The sequence below is a fragment of the Trachurus japonicus genome, chromosome 19 (genome assembly GCF_045865225.1).
Source record: "Trachurus japonicus isolate A0001 chromosome 19, Traja_1.0".
NCBI lineage: Eukaryota > Metazoa > Chordata > Actinopteri > Carangiformes > Carangidae > Trachurus > Trachurus japonicus.
The window spans coordinates 22750195-22769940 of NC_140925.1; the positions used below are offsets into that span (position 1 = coordinate 22750195).

Consider the following 19746-nt stretch of genomic DNA (forward strand, 5'->3'; position numbering starts at 1 on the left):
TCTGTGTGTGTGTGTGTGTTTGCTCTGCTGACAGAGTATCAGACGGCTGATGTCTTCTTGTAATAATCTAGAAATAGAAAAAAAAAAGATTATGATAAATGTAAAGTTTTAACCTGGAGCACGACAGCACTGATACTGGTTTTTACATTTGTGCTCATGTTTACCTTAGGCAATTTTTATTATTATCTTAAGCTGTGGTAAATCAATTGTCTATAATAAATGAAATAAAATTTTTGAAACCATTCACTATCTAAAAGAATATAGTGATGGTTTAAATCAGAAAACAAGAAAAACAACTTTGTGTGGAGTCTGTCGACCTTGTGATAAAACAACTCCTCTCACTAAATGACTGTTCTGAGCTCAGCCATTAAGGCTCGAGTTATCTCTAATTCCTACACATTTTTTTAATGCTACGAATGAGCGACAGTAATCTACACACATTATAATTTCCAAGGAGACGCGTTCCCAAGGATCTGCATATCAGTGCTCGCCCTTATTTTTTCGTAATCACACACACACACGATAAAAGCACACACACACACACATACACACAAAGTATGATGGGACCAGAGCCAACATCTGTCTTTGATATTATTTAACTAACCGCTTATTGTGGGAGCCCACCAGCACCACGGATGGCGTCTAGCGCTGTGTGTGTGTTAGTCTACGACAGCGCTACGGCGTCCATTCAGACACATTGGCAAGCCGCCGTTGTGTTGTTACATCCTTCAGGGGGCTTTGAGCCGTGTGTGTGCGTGCGTGCGCGTCGGTGTGTATGTGTAGCATCGGTTCAGTATGTGCGCCTGCATTTCTGAGAATGTGACTGCATACCAGAGCGCAATGTGTGTTTCCACAGACATGTGAGAACAGTGTGAGTGTGTGCGGTGGCTATCCCCCCTCCATAGTGAAAGCCACAGCCTCAAACCACATCAGAGAGTGTGTGGGAGACAGAATGACAAGGCCAGGAACCAGCCAGCGTCTGCCTGCAGCCACACACAGACACAGACACACGCTCGCACACTGACACACAACATATTCATACTTACACATTCATCACACTTACCCATCTAGTTATTGACACACACACTGACTCTCTCTCTCTCTCTCTCTCTCTCCCACCAGCACACACACTTTTAACACCAACCGTCATCGCACCACAAGTCCTATCCAGTGGTCACCGTTTAGGCCAAGGATGCAGTCTGTGACCGAGGGAGATGTTTGTGTTTGCATACTTTCTCACAGACAGACATGGACTGAGCAGAGGGCAAAATAGGCTTTCTACTGTGAATTTGTTTTAGCGTCTTGACATGGTGCAACTGTCACTCATTGGTGTTCTTGTACTTACTACGTTGTGAGGACCGGAACGAGTTTTTAACCAACAGACCGAGGACCTTTTTGGGAAGTGAGGACATTTTGGCCGGTCCTTACTTTTTCTAAGGGTTAAGACTTGGGTTAAAGGGATAGTTCAACATTTCGGCAAATTGGCCCATTGCCATAATCCCTATAGTCATAGCAGTAGGTTCGTTACCTTTAATTGTCGGTGCAAGCTATTTTTAGAACGGCGGAGCAGAGCCACGAGCTGCTCAGAGCTACGCTACGGACGCTAATGGGATTTCTTGGTTTCCCTCATCAAACTCAGCAAATACACAATCCAACAACTGCACATTCACCACGCTATGAGATAATAACAGAACGTTACGAGATGGAGTTGTTTTAGAGGTAAATTCATGCAAAACCGCTGATGCACGTTGCCTTCAGGGACAGTTTTTCAGCAAGCAGACTCTGCATTTACCTCTAAAACAACTCTGTCTGGTTATTATCTCATAGCGTGGTGAATGTGCAGGTCACAACTTGTCCACCAGAGCGTTTTGGAGTTGTTGGATTGGGTATTTGATGAGTTTGATGAGGGAAACCAAGAAATCCCATTAGCCTCCATAGCGTAGCTCTGAGCAGCTCGCGGCTCTGCTCCGCCGTTCTAAAAATAGCTTGCACCGACAATTAAAGGTAACGAACCTACTGCTATGACTATAGGGATTATGGCAATGGGCCAATTTGCCAAAATGTTGAACTATCCCTTTAAGACTTTAGGTTATAATTACGTTTATATTAGGTTAAGAGTAATGGTTAAGGTTAGGCATTTGTTTTGGATGGTTAAGGTTAGGGAATACATTATGTCAATGAGTGTCCTCACAAAGATAGCATTAAAAGGATGTGTGTGTGTATGTGGGATAAACGAGAATCAAAATATTTGAATTATTTATTTACGGCCACCAAACAGCGTACAGAAATAAAGGGCATACGGGCAATAAATAGGGCCGACAAAAGCCTGCACACGTTCACAGCGAGCACATAACACACACTCCTTTTGTGCATGTATGCAGCCAAAACATCCACACACTCGTGTCAACAAACAACACGAATAAACACATATTTGCAGCAGCGACACAAATACGACCCCGTGATGCGTGCCTTTGCCTTCTCGCACAGAAAACACAACCGCCACTGCCAACGACCAAAGACCGTTCATCCAATTTCTCACGCTGACACACACACGCACACACACACACACACAGACAAAGACGCGGCGCAAGTGTAGGTCATCCATGGGTGAGTGAAAACTAGAAGCGGTGTTTTTCCTTGCGGTGGACACACATCAATTTCAAGGAAATTGCTCGCCCCATTATTGGAAAGTGTTACCGGAATGTCAATTAAGGGGGAAGTTTTTAACCTCGCACCACACAAATAAACAGTGCACCCCACTCCCCCCTTATTAAAGGCAGTGTCAGCGCAGACAGAGAGTCTGGAGGGGGGTAGAGGGGAAGGAAAAGGAGGGATGGAGGGAGACAGGGAGGCAGGGATGGAGGAGGGGGAGGCCCAGGGAAAGGGAGAAGAGGAGACAGGAGATTTGGTGCTCTCAAAGAAATGCTTTTGGCCCTCCTTTTGTGCCCAAGGGCCCTAGACCCTGAGAACCTCTCAAACCCGGGACTCTGGCCCTGGCTCAGGCCCACTTAAGGTTAACCTCAACAGGCGGGGGATCTGTTTGACAGCTGGTTGGATCCTGTAGGTGCAACTGCAGCGGAGCGATTAAGTGCAGGTCAGAGGAGGAGTTGTGGGGGTGTGTGTGTGTGTGTGTGGGGGGGGGGGGGTAGAGGTGGGAGACCGGCTGGAGCGTGAGAGGGGAGGCAGAGGGGGAGGAAGGGGTGGATGGCAGAGAGAAGGGTTTGAGTGGAGAGGTGAAGGAGTGTAATGATGCGTGTGAGGAGGGTTGACAGAGGTGAGAGGAGGGATGGAAGGGAGGGAAGGACGTACATTGTGCGGGAAGGGATATGCAAAGAGGAGTTGTGGTGGAAAAGGGGAAAGGCGGGGGGGGGGGGGGTAGTGTTGTGCTAAATTGCTTCAGAAATACGGTGAGTGGTAAAGCAAATACACCTTGCAGGGACAGGAGGAAGGGAGATGGAGAAATGAGCGTGTCGGACAAAACGTGCCGAACCTCTACGAATAACAGACAGCAGAGAAAAACACGGAGACTCGGAGAACAGGAAAGTGAGAGAAGGAGTAACAGAGTGAAGGCTGCGTACTGTAGAAATATTTCTACAGGGAATAAAAACACTCCCGGCCTGAGCTTTCAGAGTGCTGAATTGATATAGGAAGTGAATGACTAACAGAGAGACTACAGCAGCTCTGTATTGTACAGTACAGTACGTGCACATGTGGTGGCCTTCAATCCAGTCCACGATACACTGCATCTGACTATGTGGGAGTACTTGGTCAGATCAGTGCGTCACCCAGAATGAGGATCAGGGCGTGACGGGGACGATACAGAAAAATATTCAAATACGGCAGACAGATCAGAGGACAAGGTGAAGACGTTAAGAAGCTGTATCCTCTGTTGATGCTGCACGGAACAAAGCCTCCAAAATGTTGGGGTGACGTGTGCTCACAGGGATGAGGACTCAGTCTGCAGAGGCTCATGGGCATTTGAAATGAGCCTCTGTTTGGAAAAGGGGAGCTCGCACAAGAGCCCCATCACCATAACAGACCAACAGCTGCTGAGAGGCTGCGTGTTCAATATAGCTCACTAGAGTTACAAACGGTACAATTTCTCTTCTCACTCTGGATGGGTTAATAAAAAGCAATATTCCTGTGTGGATCTAATTATTTTACTGTCCAGTAAGCATATCCAGAAAGTAAACTTATGCTCAGAACTGCTCGCTCAATATCTAAATGTCAAGCTGAATTAGAGAGAAATCCATCCAAAATATTGAACAGCGCACACTCCCATGTGATGCTATAGGGCAGAAATAAACTCAAGGTATAAGGTGTCTTGGATTTTAATATTTTAACGATGCAATGTGTATACAGTAGCATGGAGTGCAATAATAAATTGGGGAAAACTGTCTTTCTTTATGTTTAAAGAAAGCTACAAGGAGGAAAACTTTTCTCTAGATAAAAAACGATAACCACGGGAACTCTCACATAGAGGCTGCGAAGTCTGCCCCCATCTCCTCTCACCCTGCATGAAGCACTTAACGGGAGACTGATCAAACAGCGGGATGTGGTGAGGCGAGGTGAGAGAGGTGCCTCCATCAGATCTGCATCCAGGTCATCACCACCTGACGGCAACTGCGGAGTTAACCGGAGGTTACTCAGCGCTGACAGGAAAAAGCCAGAGGCACGGAGGTCCGCATCATTAACTCCGTCAGCTGATGTCGAGGTCACGTCGAGTCAGAGCATCGCCGCCGCGTAACGGCCTGTAATCATGGAAATCAGACTCCTGTGGGAGGATGAGGAATCAGGGGAAAGACTGGATGCTCAAGTAGGTGCTGTACATGTTAGAGTTAGAGTGCTGCTCTGCAGGGGAAAGAGGTCAAGCTTGTACAGACTGTAAGAGGGTGAAGCCAGGGTAAATAGTACAAGAGACTTGAAAGCTAGTAAGAACAGCGTGTAATTCCACTGCCCCAAATATGTCCTGTGGTTGAGAAGTCTGATTTCTTCTTTGAAACAGTCAACGTGGAGAGCAGAAGTGGGCAGATGGGAAAAAGAGAAAAAGCAGAGGGAAGAGAAAGAAGAGCGATTATTACACATCATCATTAGTGAGCTACTGACTCCACAGTAATGTTTTGTGAGAGCTCCAGTGTCACTAAAAAAAACTCAAACCTTCACCCCAAAGAAAAGGAAAGGAAGGGGTGAAGAAAGAGAGGGAGGGAGGGAGGGGAGGGGGGAGAGAGAGCGGGTGACGGAGGACTAGAAAGAGAGACAGATCAGGAGAGGAGAAGTTCTGAATCTACATAGTTAATGAACACCATTTCACTGGTTACCAGCGGCAACCAAAGTGGCTGCAGAAAACATTCCCGTGCCATTCTTGGGTCTGTTTTTTGGGGCGACCGTGTGTGTGTGCGTGCGTGCACGTGTGTCAAAGAGAGGTCTAAACTGAACGAGCGCATTTAAATGAGAATGAAAATGTTTCCCTCAGTTTTTTGTTTTTTTTACATGAAATGAGCAGAGCGTGGTTCTTCTTCTTTGTCCAGACTCGCATCCATTAAAGTGGCATCAGTGTTGTCAGAAACACAGCGATAAAAGGAACAGGAGTAGTGGGTAAGATGGAAAAGAGAAAAAAACAAGAAACACAGACACTCTGCAAAGAGAGGGAGAAGATGTCGGAAAGTGGTGATGAATTACGTGTGATGATGTGAGTTGTGTGCACGGGTATTCGAGTAAGTGCGTATGAGTGTGTACAAAAAAGCCAGCCGTAACCAACTTGACCATAAATGTGCTTTCCAAGCCAGAGTGGTGCACTTTCCTGAACCTAACTCTCGAGTCGGTCCGTACTACAACTAACTTTGGTGTCCTGAATAGCGACTGACGCAGTCGGTGAAAAATGATGTGCTGAGTTTGTTCAGTTTAGCGGTTGTCTTTGTTTGTTTATTCACATTCATCATTTTTACGGCGGCGTCCATCCATCTTAACGTCTGTATTACAGGAGAGAGTGACGGAGAAGATGGAGCGTGAGAGAGGCGCCCATGCACGAAGGCTTATGAAGCAGACTCAAAGCTGTGATTTCAGTACTTTATGAGTCTTTAGCCTGCTGAGCCACCGGTTCACAGGCCCGATTGTCAAACCGGTGTTCGGCATAGGAATGCTGAGCAAACAAAAACACCACTGTTTTATTTTTTTACAAAGCAAGCCAAGGGTCTGGCTTCTCTCTCTCTCTCTCTCCTGCTTTTCGCTGGCTGCTGTGCATTCCAATAAAAGTCTCCATAGATAATGAATGTTAGTGGGCCATCTGCAGCCAAAGCTTGGCTCCGATGGCAGCCATGACTGTCCACTGTGGTGTCTGTGTGTTAGTCATCTCAGGATGAATGAGTCACCAAAAAAGAAACCTCAAGCACCACCCAGGTAACAGCTCAGCCCCACACACACACACACACACACACACACACACACACTTACACACTCACACATACACTCAGAATGAAGGTCCGCCAAGATGAGCGAGGTGAGGGATTGTGAAGCAGGAGGTGTATTGTGTGGCATGATGCTGCCACCATGTGGCCAATGACAGAATGAACAAAGCTGCTGCAAAATATATAAAGCATCACAGCACAGAGTATCATCTGTGAGTTGGTATTAATGGACAGACATTAAATGGACAACAGATCTGTGTGCAGTATAATCAAGACGTAGAAGAAGATAGATTGTATTAGTGTTGTGGTCAAGACCACCTAACCTGAAAGACCAGAGCATACCAAGACCAAGACTTTGAGGGGGTCGAGACCGAGACAAGGGGGGCGAGACTAAATTAGGGATGTCATGTCACGATTATACATTTTCTTGGTACGATTATTGTCAGAGAAATAATCACGGTGTTACGATTATCACGATTATTATGCATTAATTAATTTCACTACACTACACTATGAATGTGTAAAATCGAATAGTCAAAATATAATTACATGACTAATAGTATAAACAAAATATTTCAAGTATCTATTAGGTATATGACCAATTATTAACCCCCCAGGGGAAGCATTTGGAATATTCAGGTCATAAATTGTCATCAATACCAAATGTTTACATTTATTTTAATCATTTATTGTTTGTTTTGTTGTTGTTTTTTAATACAAATGACACGCTAACATTTAAATTCCTACCAATTCAATGTTACATTAGTTAAATGGACCAGTATCTGTGTGTTTACCTTTATTTTGGCGCTCATCTGCCGATATTATTCTGACATGATCTTTTTTGGGAAGTGACAGTATTCAGGAATCTTTACCATTAATTAATTGTGGCGTTTAATACCACGATTAATTGTGAAAACAAGTAATCGTGACATCCCTAGACTAAATCCAAGACCAAGACCAAACTAATGCAAGACCATTACTGTATTCAGTACTAGTACTAATAATAATCATGTGGTTTGATGTTTACATTATTGCTCAGCTAAAAAAGAAAAGATAATTTTATAGAAAATATATTAAAGGGACAACGAGGAGTTTCTATGCGGTTATAAAAAAGTCTCACGTTAATGTGGATGAATCTACGCTACCCACACTTGTTAATGGGCCCATTTTTGATAAATATATCGTTCTGTCTCTATCGTTATTTTGTTATTATTAGTGTTGGCGGAAATGCTGGTCGAGCCGACCAGCGTTTCCTTCGTGGCGAGTCATGAGAATAACGCCGCAGAATCGCCGTTTATGGTCGGAACTACGGTGGTATGTGAACCTCTTTGAACCTCTGACTTTAATTATTGATGAATGAAAACATGAGTCCGTCTTGCGCCGGTCAAAGAATTTTACAGTGCGCGCGGAGGCTCATAAATGTAGTGTGAAAACGCTTTGCTTTTCCAAAACTCCTCGTTGTCCCTTTAAACCATACAGAAGAAAAGAAAAATAAATGTTTGTAAGATGTCTTGACCCCAGGAGGAAGTCTCTTCCCACTGTCGACACTGGTGCAACCACGTTTTTCAGATGGTTACACAAGCATATACTTGGGGAACAATTTGAATTATCTTAAAGTTATTGATTTACATCACATGAACCAAAGCGAGTGAGTGACAGAGGGAAGCTAAAAAAAAAAAAAAGATGTCACCGAGTAAAAAGCGTAGTCGATTCTGAGTCCAAGACCTAGAAAATGTGGTCTAAGTCCCGTCTTGAGTACCGCATCACTAAATGGTAATCACATCTTAATCCAAAGTAGTTGTTGCACTTATATAAATGTATTGTGTTCATTATTACAGGTGCACACACGCCTCTTCTGGCTGATTAACCCTCTTCTCACGTCTGTGTATGCATATCAAGATAACTCCACCATGCCAAGGTGAGTGTTAGAAGGCAGCTACTCAGATAGAAACCTGTCACTGTGGCACAGTCACAGTACAAGACCCCAGACGTGATGGAAATACAGTACGTTTCCTGTCAGTACTGATAGAGAACATTGTTTCCAATCCCCTGTGCTGCTGGTTTATCAAATTAGTCATTTGGGATTTTAGTCTTAAGCTTATTTGCGTGTTGCATTAATTCATAGTTTTAGTGGAGAAGAGTAATCTAAATGTAAATGAGAGTATTCACAGTTAAGTAGAGCTCATCTGTTGATCTTGGAGTTCAGATTTGTGAGCTAATCAGTCTTCTACAGCGCTTGACATAAGGTTACTGGCACTTTTAATGTGGGCGAAATGACTGTTGTACAAGTCAACACATGAAGCTAATTTGGTTGAAGTATAGCGGCTTAGTCACTGGTGGTTGCATAGTAGACTTAGACAAACTCTCCATACAAAATAACAGCTTTTCAAAGAAGGAATATCCATCTAAGTGACATTTGGGGAGGCAGCTGATGCAGATCAGACGAGCAGGGATACGCACGTCTGCTTCTGTGGAACTTTTCTGAGGTAGTTTGGCACAAGCAGCGTGGAGACTGATGAGTGAATCAAGGCTAATTAGGAGTGATTAGCCCAGTGACCACAGGACAATTTAACGCCAAAGCAGTTGTTGCTTTACTTCTCATTATCTAAAGAATCAGAGAGACGCTGGAACGGCAGACAGACAGTTACTGATGTGCAAAAAAAAAAAAAAAAAAGGACAAAAGAGATGGGGGAAAGTCATCAATATGTACAGTAAGGATGATGTCACAGGAGGGAAAACAGCTCGGAGGTGTTCCCATCACCGTGCTCTCCCTTCACTGTGGGCAACATCATCAGGCTAATTACCCCAGTAATTACTCCGCTCCAAAAGGCCTCGAGGCTGCACTTTTCGAATCCTTTTTTCGATTAAGGCCTGTGGAAGTTGGGCGGCCAGAGGGAATAGTGGAGCTCTCAGACTGACGCTGCTTTGTTCAACATCTGTCATCCCTGGCCTTTCAGTAGGAGTGTGTACTATGTTGCTGTCTGACTGTACTGTACAAAAAACTATGACATTTTCACGATAGCGCTCAACAGGACACCCCACCACCACCGCCACCGCCGCCACCGGACCCTCAGCTGGTATTACAGCGGCGTGTCGCTGCCAACACCCACTTCACCTTCTAATGACTGTAATAAGAGAATTAAGTGGCTGTGCACACCGAGGCCCTCCACGCTGCACCTCCCCGCTGTTAACCAACCGCATCTCTGCACAGCACACAAATACACACCATTCCCTCTGTATAATATTCAACTAATTACAGTTTTTAAGTACATGTCTATCTACGGCTCGATGGCTGCATTATTACTCTACAAGCAACTAAACATGGCGTATATTTGTTGTTTATTTAATCGCAGCTACGTTCTCAATTCAGAATGGGCTCTTCACCTTTTGCTGAAGCAGGAGCAGACCAGCTCCGGCGCGTATTAGTATTCATATTAATATTGAAATCGTTGAACAGAACTAAAGTGAAGTAGTTGCCAGTTCAGCTCAGTTCAACAGAGAGTAAACAAGTGTAACCAGCTCTGAGCTACCTATCCCTCACTGTATCAGTCAGTATGATCGTGGTCTAATTCATGCTCACACATCCACTCCCCTCTGACAAGCTACCTAATGCAGCCTACACACTACCTGCCCAGAATCCTAATAGAGGGAAACCAATAGAAATGGGTGGCTGCTGGCTGGTGTAGAGAGAATATCTGGCAGTTGACAGGGAACCAATTTTGCAGGTGGTTGGTCGACCAAACCAGATCTAAAACAAAGTAAATATTGGACTTTGGGGGGCTGGGGGGGTGCGTTCCAATGCTTATTTTGTTCAGTTTCTAGTTCTGTTATATGTGAGTGTAGCCTCTATAAAGATTACTGCAATCTTTTCTCCTGTTATTTTGTTTCAATCCTCATTATGCGACAAGAAATCACAAAATGAAACCGTAGCTTTCTCTGGGTTGCACATCATCGATTTGATTTTGTTTGTTTTTTTAATCAATAACTTTATGCTGAACACAGCTTCGCAGGTATGAGAAAATCATTCCGTCTGATTCACTTTGATGTCCATTAGCTTTACATGATGCCAGGATGAGGATGTATCAGATGGCGACTTAAGTGGAAAGCCCCATGATTCACTGCGAAAACAAGACGTTGCCTCCAAGAAGAGCTTAAGTCTACAGCGCAAAACTGGTGCAAACAGATGGGAAATAACAATTTAACTTAGCTGTCGAGCACAGATCCCGTCTCAAAATGTAAAGATGTTTCTCTCCGATTCCCAAGACATGTTACGTCAATAATACACTTAAGTATTTTCTGTATTCTTTGGATTTAAAGAATCATTGAAGGTATTTTGTGAGCAGACGGTCAGGGAGGTTAGAGTCCCCTTTGTTTAATCCAAGCCAACTGTTTCACTTCAGTGCTGCTGATGGGAACTCTCCGGTCCCCAGGGTCTCCTCCTCAGGTGGATGCTTTGCGTCAGAGAGGCAAATGTGCTGATTTACAAACAGATCAGGTGGGAAGATCAGAGCTGACAGCGCTGCTTCGCCTCTAAGATCTCTATTACAACCTCTCCGGGGCCATCTCAATATCTCCTGTCTGTACTGCGTACGCCAGATGTCTTTCATGTTTGTGATGCGCGTGGTGATGAAAGATTACATGCGAGCACTCACCGCGCTTGTTTCCTTACGGCACTGATGACTTCAAACAGAGACAAGAGCTCTGACCGCAGGGAACAGTGACATAGCTCTTAAACCAATCCAAACAACCCTGAGCCTTTTGACCAAAGCAACAGGTTGAATAAGATTCGCCTCATTGGACAAAACCGGACACCGCAGAGCTGCCTGCCCGTATCCTATCAGGAGGCCCCGCATGCGTGCCACTATGTGTCACTGTGGATGAGCTGTTTCCAGTTTGTCTCGCGGTGGTTTCCTGTGGGTTTCCAGCGAATCAGGAAATTGAGACAAACAGCTATTTGCATTCCCATGTTTATGAATAATTTGAGCGAATATTGACTCCCCTTGTTTCATGTAGCGGAGGAACTTTGTGAGTCATCCCGCGAGCAGCGTGTGTCAGACTGAAGTGCCGTGAATAAGCACGAACAAAGCATTATGTAGTTACAGCCACTCAATCAACAGAAATGATACGGTCTGTACTTTGATTATGTGGTTACTCATCCCCTCAGCGTGCTGCTGTTACACTCAGACACACATATTAACACACACACAATAAGTCCAATAGAATTTAACTGCATTATGTCAAGAGATTCAATTATGTTTGCTGAAAACAATTCACTCTGTCTGTACCAAAGAACATAGGCTCCCTGAAGTCAAAGGTGACGAGCTATGTCCCTAATAGTCTAGACTTTTTTTTTTTTTTACTTAGAAGAAAAATAAAACTGCCTCCAGGTGTAATCCGTCTTCATTTCCAGATCCTTACAGGTGCGTGAAGGTGACTTTAGATCGGTGTCCAGATGTCAACCAAGCAATGTATTGCTGTATGAAGTATGAGGAATGAGGTGGAACTCAATTTGAAAGAAGTGACGTTATCGGGCTTCTCTGCAGGCAGCATTTATTACCACATCACAGCAAGAAGGAGCACTGGCTACATATAACTGATGAGTAAGACACAGCTATGCATCTGTTGTGTACACAATGCTGACAAGTAGACACAAAAACAACCACTACCACTACTACACAGTGCACTTTATCATGATTAGAGTTATTAATCCTCCTGTTTACAGCATTAATCTGCTGTTACTGCTTTTAACAGATGTTTCACAAGTCAAGTGTGGACATACGAGGTGGACGCTGTAGTTGACGCAACAATCACTGGCATCTCTTCATCTTTAAAGCCATTACTGAAAAACTCCCACCATACATTATAACACTGTTCGATTTAAATCAAGGTTCATATTCAACTCGCTCCAATGACTGGCTTACTTTTAAAGTCCCCCGGGTACAAACTGAACTTGGTAAATCTGCATTTTGCTATGACGCACCTGCCGCCTGGAACAATCTTCAACTCATACTTAAAATCAATGCTCCTCCATCCTATCAACATTATAAAAATATCATCTCAAACCTCTTTACCACAGACTGTAACTGTTTTTAAATTTTGAAATGAATCAGATGTATTTAACTTTTGTAACTGTGTTTTATCCTAACTATTATGTGACTTGTGCTGTGCATTGTGTTTTGCTTTGAATATTGCTGTGATCTCGACTACATTGCAAATGAGGGTAAAACCTCAATGTCCTTTCGAGAATAAATAAAGGTTTGAATGAATGAATGAATGAATGAATGAATGAATGAATGAATGAATGAATGATGTGCCACTGAAGCCTGAAAAACAGTTTCTTACAAAGCACCGGCCAGTTGTGAATGTAGGAATACAGCCTCTGTGGTCTGGGCAAAGATTACAGTGGCCTCTGTTAGGATTGCTCAGAGGATGATTGTTATTTTACCCTAAGATGTAAAAGGAAGGCAACTTTATTGTGGTGTGTGCTGATGAACTGGAGAGGTATTTCTGTCTATAGTAGATACTCATCTTATAATGACCATGAAACATCGTTGTAATGCTAGATGTGCTGTGTTCTACATGTTATGTGTTCTTTTCTTTCTTTTCTCCTCTTTTTCTTCTATGTATTTTCTCTCTCTCTTTTTTTTTCTATATTGAAAAACTGGAGAGGTATGACCTTGAATGCAGAAGATTTGCAGCGCTCTGAGTGCGGCAGTGAAGAGGGAAAGTTGCTGGCGAGGAGATGATACTGTTACGGTAGATAATTAACTTTGACCGTAATGCACAGTTTGGCAGCCTTACAAACATGGCCTTACAATCTCTCTCCCCCACCCTATCACTTGTACTTTCCTACACACTAAACACCCTGCACTTCATCTCTCTGTTTGCCCCTTCTTTACCAAGATTATATTGTTATATAGTCTCACCATGATTGTATGTAAATAATAAAAACCAAACTAGGGCAGAAATTCACTCCTTTTGAATATTACATGGTCCCGGCAGATCATTAAATTTAAACTTGTGAGGAAATCTTGTTGTTGTGTAATGAACCAAATAATATGCTTCCATTTATATCTTTGTGAGATATAAATTCTTCAGTGTATCTCAGTATGTGCTGCGGCACCAGTTTCTGTTGCTCTGCTGCGTCACCGTCAGCCTCTGAAGTAAAAACGCCTCGATGCCTCAATGCTACAGCACAGCTGCTGTTTGTGTTTGAGGTTTTTCGGGGAGCCAAAGCACTGAACTGCAGTTGTTTTTGTCACTGTAATTTTCATGAAGTGGTGCACCATAGACTAGAGTATAAGTGACGAGCAACAATGAGCCGCACTAAACGTATTCTCCCTGCATCCTTGACTAACACACCGACACTACTGCTCGGCTTTTTGCACAGGAAATAGTGAGTGAGGCAGACAGAGAGACAGTGAAAAAAAGGGCCGCTTAAATTATTGGGAAGATATATGAAAAAACAAAACATGCTTTAACTTTCTACCAAGTTTTAAAAAATGACATTTGTCCCTCACATGTGGAAAGGACATACAGTAGAAAGAAGAATATGTTAAAGACTTAACACCACTGGTTTAAATAACCTGTCCTTACGATGGTCTGTTAATATGTTTTTATTTCTGTTTTCAATTTACCTGGCAGAGTTATGCTCCCTGTGGAGTCGCATAAAAAGGCTGAACAAAAGCCCCCACCAAATATATTATGTTGCATAAGAGTGCGAACTGTCAGATGCATAGGAATAAAGCATCTCTGAAACGACCTCTGATGCCGTGTTTTACTGCGAGATAAAGACTTGAGCCAGATCTCACCCCAAAACACACGCGGCAGGTCATCAGATCCAGTGCCGTCCCCATTTCCAGTCGAGATGCAGGAACTGTGATAAGAGCTTATATGAAGAACCTCCTCTCCTTTCTTTTCTGTTCAGTGCTGCATCTGCAGGTCTGTTCTCCAACCAGCCAGATCTTGATTAGAGGCCCACAGTTTATGTCAGGGACATCAAGCGGATGAATTAAAATGTCCTCAATTCCTCTTTTGAAGTAACAACTTGTTTTCTGAAGATTAGATCTGAAAAATTATCTTAAAAAAGTCACTCCTCTGCACTTAGCGCTCTGAAGTCATCATCACTGTCATATTTTCTTTGTAGACACTTTAACGCAGCATCCAACGTCTACATCCAGCAGGATTCTATAGAATAAACTTGACACACCTCAGGTTCTCCCCTCCCTACAGTTTGCTGGTTTCCTGTTGCACCTGTGACACTGGAGAACCAATTACAAAGCTCAGGCTGGTAATGAGGTCTCCAGTTACCTGATCCAATAACACAGGGACAGTATAGAGGTCTTAAATCTTTTATGTTTCTAAAGCCTGCTGCCCATGTCTGGCATCACTACCCACACATATCCAATGAAACCCACTCTTGGCCTAGTGAAACTATGGCAAAATATACAAATAAAAGAAAATTAAAAGGCATATTTCAATCCAAACTAACAGCTATGAATAAGAAACAGAGAACAAAGTCCAATAGTTTCTGAGTTGACAGGTTGATCAGTGGAATTTTAAGTACTGGAACTTGATAACTGGAGTGAAAATGGTCCAGTGTAATTATGCCCTTTGTTTCTTTGATATTAATGATATTAATTTAATGCACAGTGCTATAAATCTCTCTCAGGTGCTTTCTCTTGTTCTCTCTCTCACACTATACTTAAAATTGATTCTGTAAGTGGTTCAGATTCACTAATTGATTCTAATGAGTTCAGACTGAAATGAAAAAAGAAATAATTCAGACCATAACTGGACTACATTAATATACTACATTTAGATGTGCTTGCAAGCTAAAGTAGCACACAACATATGCAGCATATTACAGTACAATAGGTAGAATAACAAAACATTTTAACATGTTATTTGCTGCATTTATATTCTGAAGTGTAAATAAATACTGTACCAATCTTGTACACTCAGATATGTAGCTGAATTAACAAAGCTTTATCGACGACACTTTGCTTCCCAGTGTTTCAGCATTTTCCATGTGTCATTGCCGCGCCTGTCTCAGGTACAAAGAGATGTGAGAGAAAGATTGATCTGCGACCTTGTTCTGTGTTGTGCTGATGTTCAAATATTTCCTGCTGTTCATTTTTGACTTCCAGTCTATCAAAAACCCATCCTTAAGACAATGTTATTTAAGGATGAGAGGTGTGTTTTATGTAGTGATGTCGTAATATCAGACAGTAGGTGATGAGCTGCAAAGGGAGCAGATGAAGGCCAATCAAAACTGTTCTTAAAGGACCAGTGTGTAGGATTTTAAGATGTATTGACAGAAATGAAGAACCAATAGGCGTTATCTCAGAATGAGCCCTTCAGATCTACACAGGGGGTGGTTCCTTTCCCACTACCTTCTACCTTCAGGCCACTATAGGCTCATATTCAGTCTGTTACAATCTGCAGCCTCGCCACTAGATGCCACTAAATCCTGCATACAGTTTTTTTTTATCTTAAAAATGTGAGACAGGAGATATATGCAGGTTATGCTGTTTGCACTTGAAATTATGCATGAAGGCACGCTCTCACTGACGTAAGAAACCCTGAGTTCAAACCAAGAAGCGAGCCAGACACGATGGATTTTCTCATCGACAAACCCACACTTCAATAGGAAATGAGGAATCCAACTTACAAACTTTCTCTTCAGCTTGCCCTTACGGGTGGGTTTGCTCTCGGCTGCGCTGCCCGGGCTGTAGTCCAGCCCCATGTCCAGGTGGTCGTCTGCAGAGACACTCTTGCGGAGGTAGGCGGCTCGAGCCCGAAAGTGGGAAAAGGGCGACTGGGAGCGCGGGCGGGCCTCGGTGCACCCTCCTTGATCGGACTCATCTTCACCCTCCATGTCATCCTCCAAACGCCACAGCTCCCCTTCAAGATCAAAGGAATCACAAAGACAAATGACCGGATAGAAAGCAAATCCACAAAGGGAAAAAAGCAAAGGCGAGAAAGGGAAAGATAAAAAGTTAGAGACAGGAGATGAATGAGAGCAAGACAGATTGGACAGATGATGCATATTTGTTTTTACAAAGCAATTATTGCAAAATCACTTCGCAAATTGTGGACTGTCATTCACTGATTGCCCACATAAAATATTTCCTGATTGTAATTAAGCTCCCTTTTAAGGTGAAATATTTTACACCCAAGCATTATTCTCAGTCTGCCTCCTTAACTGCTTGATTATGATTCCTTGAGCCGGATTGAAATAATAGCTCGTGTAAAATGAAGAGGAAGGAACAAATTTACAGCGACAGTGAAATTTTTCTTCGGCTCTGACATGAGGGTTGAGCTTTCACAGTCACACAACAGAGATGGATGTGTGCTGTCAGAGCGCGGCTCTGCTGCACTAATCACAGCCGGCATCCATCACTCCGCATTCGATGTCTGTCAGGCGTCCTGTCAGCGTCCGCCGACTGACTAACGGCACTAATAAAACACTTTCTCGTCTTTCAGTTCCTTACAGAATCTGATGCATGTTGGGTAAGCTGCAGCCTCCAAGACGAGGGACATTGTCAAAGTGAAAAGGACCACATTAAAGGCTCAATCAGAACTGTTTTTATACGCGTCGAAGCGTACGGATATATAATTCAAACACATAACATCATATATACAGTATTTTTATATGGCCAATTTTATGCTGTCAAATTAAACCCAGTGGGATGTATATTTGGAATTAAAACAAAGCTTTAAGAATATAAAAACACTAGAGTTGTTTTCAAGAGCCTGTCAATCAGTTTTAGTTTTTTACAGTTGGATCACAGACTGTTGTGAACAAAGAACATCGACAAGGTCTGAAGCCAGAAAAATGTTTTGACCCATCAAGTCTGAAGTTCCTAAATTTATATTTATGTGCAATGGGAATTGCCTCCCAATGACATCCTTTATTAAAAGACTTCAACAGCAGGTCTTTGGCAGTAACTGCTGTTGTGTGAGCCTGTGTAATATTACAGCATCAGTTCCACTGTCTGAGCAGCAGCCAAAACGCATCTGGCCTCAAAACCTGAGCCAAGTAACGCTGCAGCATAATGACTAGGGAGCGACTCCCAACGTGAGCTCTCAAGTGCACTAATATGGGATGGAGCTTTAAATCCGTGAATGAAGCACAACTGGGTTATTTAACCAACTTGACTTCTTTTTTTTAAGTTGGCACTACTGGAGAGATAAAGACCGAGATAGAGAGGTAGACAGAGAGAGCCAGCATCATGGTCGATGACAGCGGTTACTAAGCAACAAGGGCCCACGTGAGACTGAAGTCTCTCTCAATTTGGTATTTGCAACAGAGCAGCAGTAGGGCAGTGGAGAACAGGCAGAGACAGACGAGGAGACAGGTTAAGTCAGGGCAGAACGTGGAAAACTTGGGCAAAATGAAACGCTCAAATACGACGCTGTTAAATCCAGGATCATGTAAAGATGCTGTGAGTCGAGTAGCGAGGGCTCAGGTCGACTCAGAAAGTGAAAGTCTCTTGCACAGTGTGATTTAATTTGTTTTTTCATGTTTCCTTTGTTCACCTTTATTCACTGGAAGCTGTTTTGACGACGGGTGTCAATCAAGGGAGGGTGTGATTGTGTGATGTTAATTCAGTTGAAAGCACTCCTCTAGTTTTAGCACACTGCACACGGGGGAAAAGCAGTTTCCAAATGTGTTCTTTAAGATAAGCTCCTGCTGGCTGTGTTGAAGATGAAGAAGTCTGGAAGTTTCACTCCTTTTTATGCCATTTTATAAGATCATTTATAGTTTACTTAGGTTGCATGGTGAGTCACGGGTTACCAGTGATTTGTCATACGACTTTACCCAAAACAATGAAGGAATTAGCTTAAATAAAGGGCACATCCCAGCTTTCTACTGGCACAGACATCAGGCTGAAGTCTGCAAAAAAAAAAAAGAAGAAGCTGCAGCCAAGAGAGAGAAAGCAATCAAGGAAAAAGGGTAGGGAGTAAAAGAACAAGGATGGATCAGAAAAAAGAGGAATGTCTTGCAGTGTCAGCATCTTAGTTCCTGTAGCCTCACCCAACCTCTAACACTGCATAAATGCACAATAGCTCCAAAAAAAGAAAAGTGAAACGAGTCCCTATAATCTATCACCTTGATACCTGTTCAAAACATTCTCCAGTTTTAATTAATTACACTGTGAAAATGTTGCGCGGTGTGAATTGATTTCAAAGTTGCCACCTCCTGTGTTGCCGCCGCCGCTCCCTGAATCCAGCGGGGTTTTACTTCAAGAAAAAAGGGAGACTTTGCCTTTTTCTAAGTTCCTCTTCTCTGATGTTTGCCGTCTCTTTTCTCTCTTTGTAGAGTTTCATGTTTCATTTCTCCAAAAAGCTCCACGGAGCTGAGAGTGTGTGCACGCTTGTACCAAACATCACAAATAAGGATGACAACACAGCACTTTCCCTTCATCGCAACAATGTGCCAATTCTGATCTACCTGGTGGTGGTGGTGGCGGTGGGAAACTTTGATCAACATCAATCAGCAGTGACACACCACTGCTGACTGTGCGTGTCTGTCTGTGGGCGCACGTGAGCGAGGAGACGGATGTAAGAAGGAAACTTGTGACACGTTGTGCAGTGTGACAAATTGCTCATTTTATTGTGTTTTGTAATTTTATGTTGGCTTATTTATCATTCTGATTTAATTCTATTCATCAAGTGATCTCTCTTTTGTTTCGGATGTCTGTGAAACCGGTGTTTTTATAGAAAAGCTCCTTTGGATCTGTATAAATCAAAGTGTTAAACTACGGTTTCCTGCAGGGATTCCATTCACATAAAATCCTCACTACCTATGAATGTTTTCATCCCTAAAAAACAGCTCATCCGTCGTTGAGATGAAAGCTATCTCTGTCGGCAGGCTACAGCTTCAGGATTCTCCATGACAGTTTCCCCTCTCAGGTGTGAGAACACTGTTTGATTTATAAGAAAATGGGAGGGGAGAGAAAGAAAGAGAGAGACAGGGAGGAGGATAACTGGATCTTTCCTGCGTGCGCTCCTGCTGAGACAGCTAGCTGCTGTGCGCTCTCCGTCAGGTGAAAGAAATATCAAAGGAGCAAAGCATTAGTGCTGTTTTGAGAGCGAAAGGAAATGAAACATGGTTGACCTATCTGAGAGGAGTTTGCTTGATGCTCTGGTGGCCTTTACGCTCTTTTATCACCTCCCTGATAGCCGACCATTTGGCTCGATAATAGAGTTCAAGAGGCAGACACATTACTGGCTAAGAGGTCTGTGAAACATTAGATTGTTTCCCAGAAGTCACGTAAAGTCAAACAGTGCTGGTAAGAGCAAGGCCTGTATTTATCTTTCCACTTACAGGACT

General features: G+C 43.1%; 1 protein-coding gene across 5 annotated transcripts in view; it reads right to left on the reverse strand.

The window, feature by feature from the left end:
- The window catches only part of ankfn1b (ankyrin repeat and fibronectin type III domain containing 1b), a 134042-nt gene that overhangs the window by 86281 nt on the left and 28015 nt on the right, over positions 1-19746 (reverse strand). For all 5 annotated transcript variants that reach the window (XM_085761100.1, XM_085761104.1, XM_085761101.1 and 2 more), the window contains one exon: positions 16078-16310. In XM_085761100.1, coding sequence (XP_085617226.1) covers positions 16078-16310 — 233 coding nt within the window. The remainder of the gene's footprint in view (positions 1-16077; positions 16311-19746) is intronic.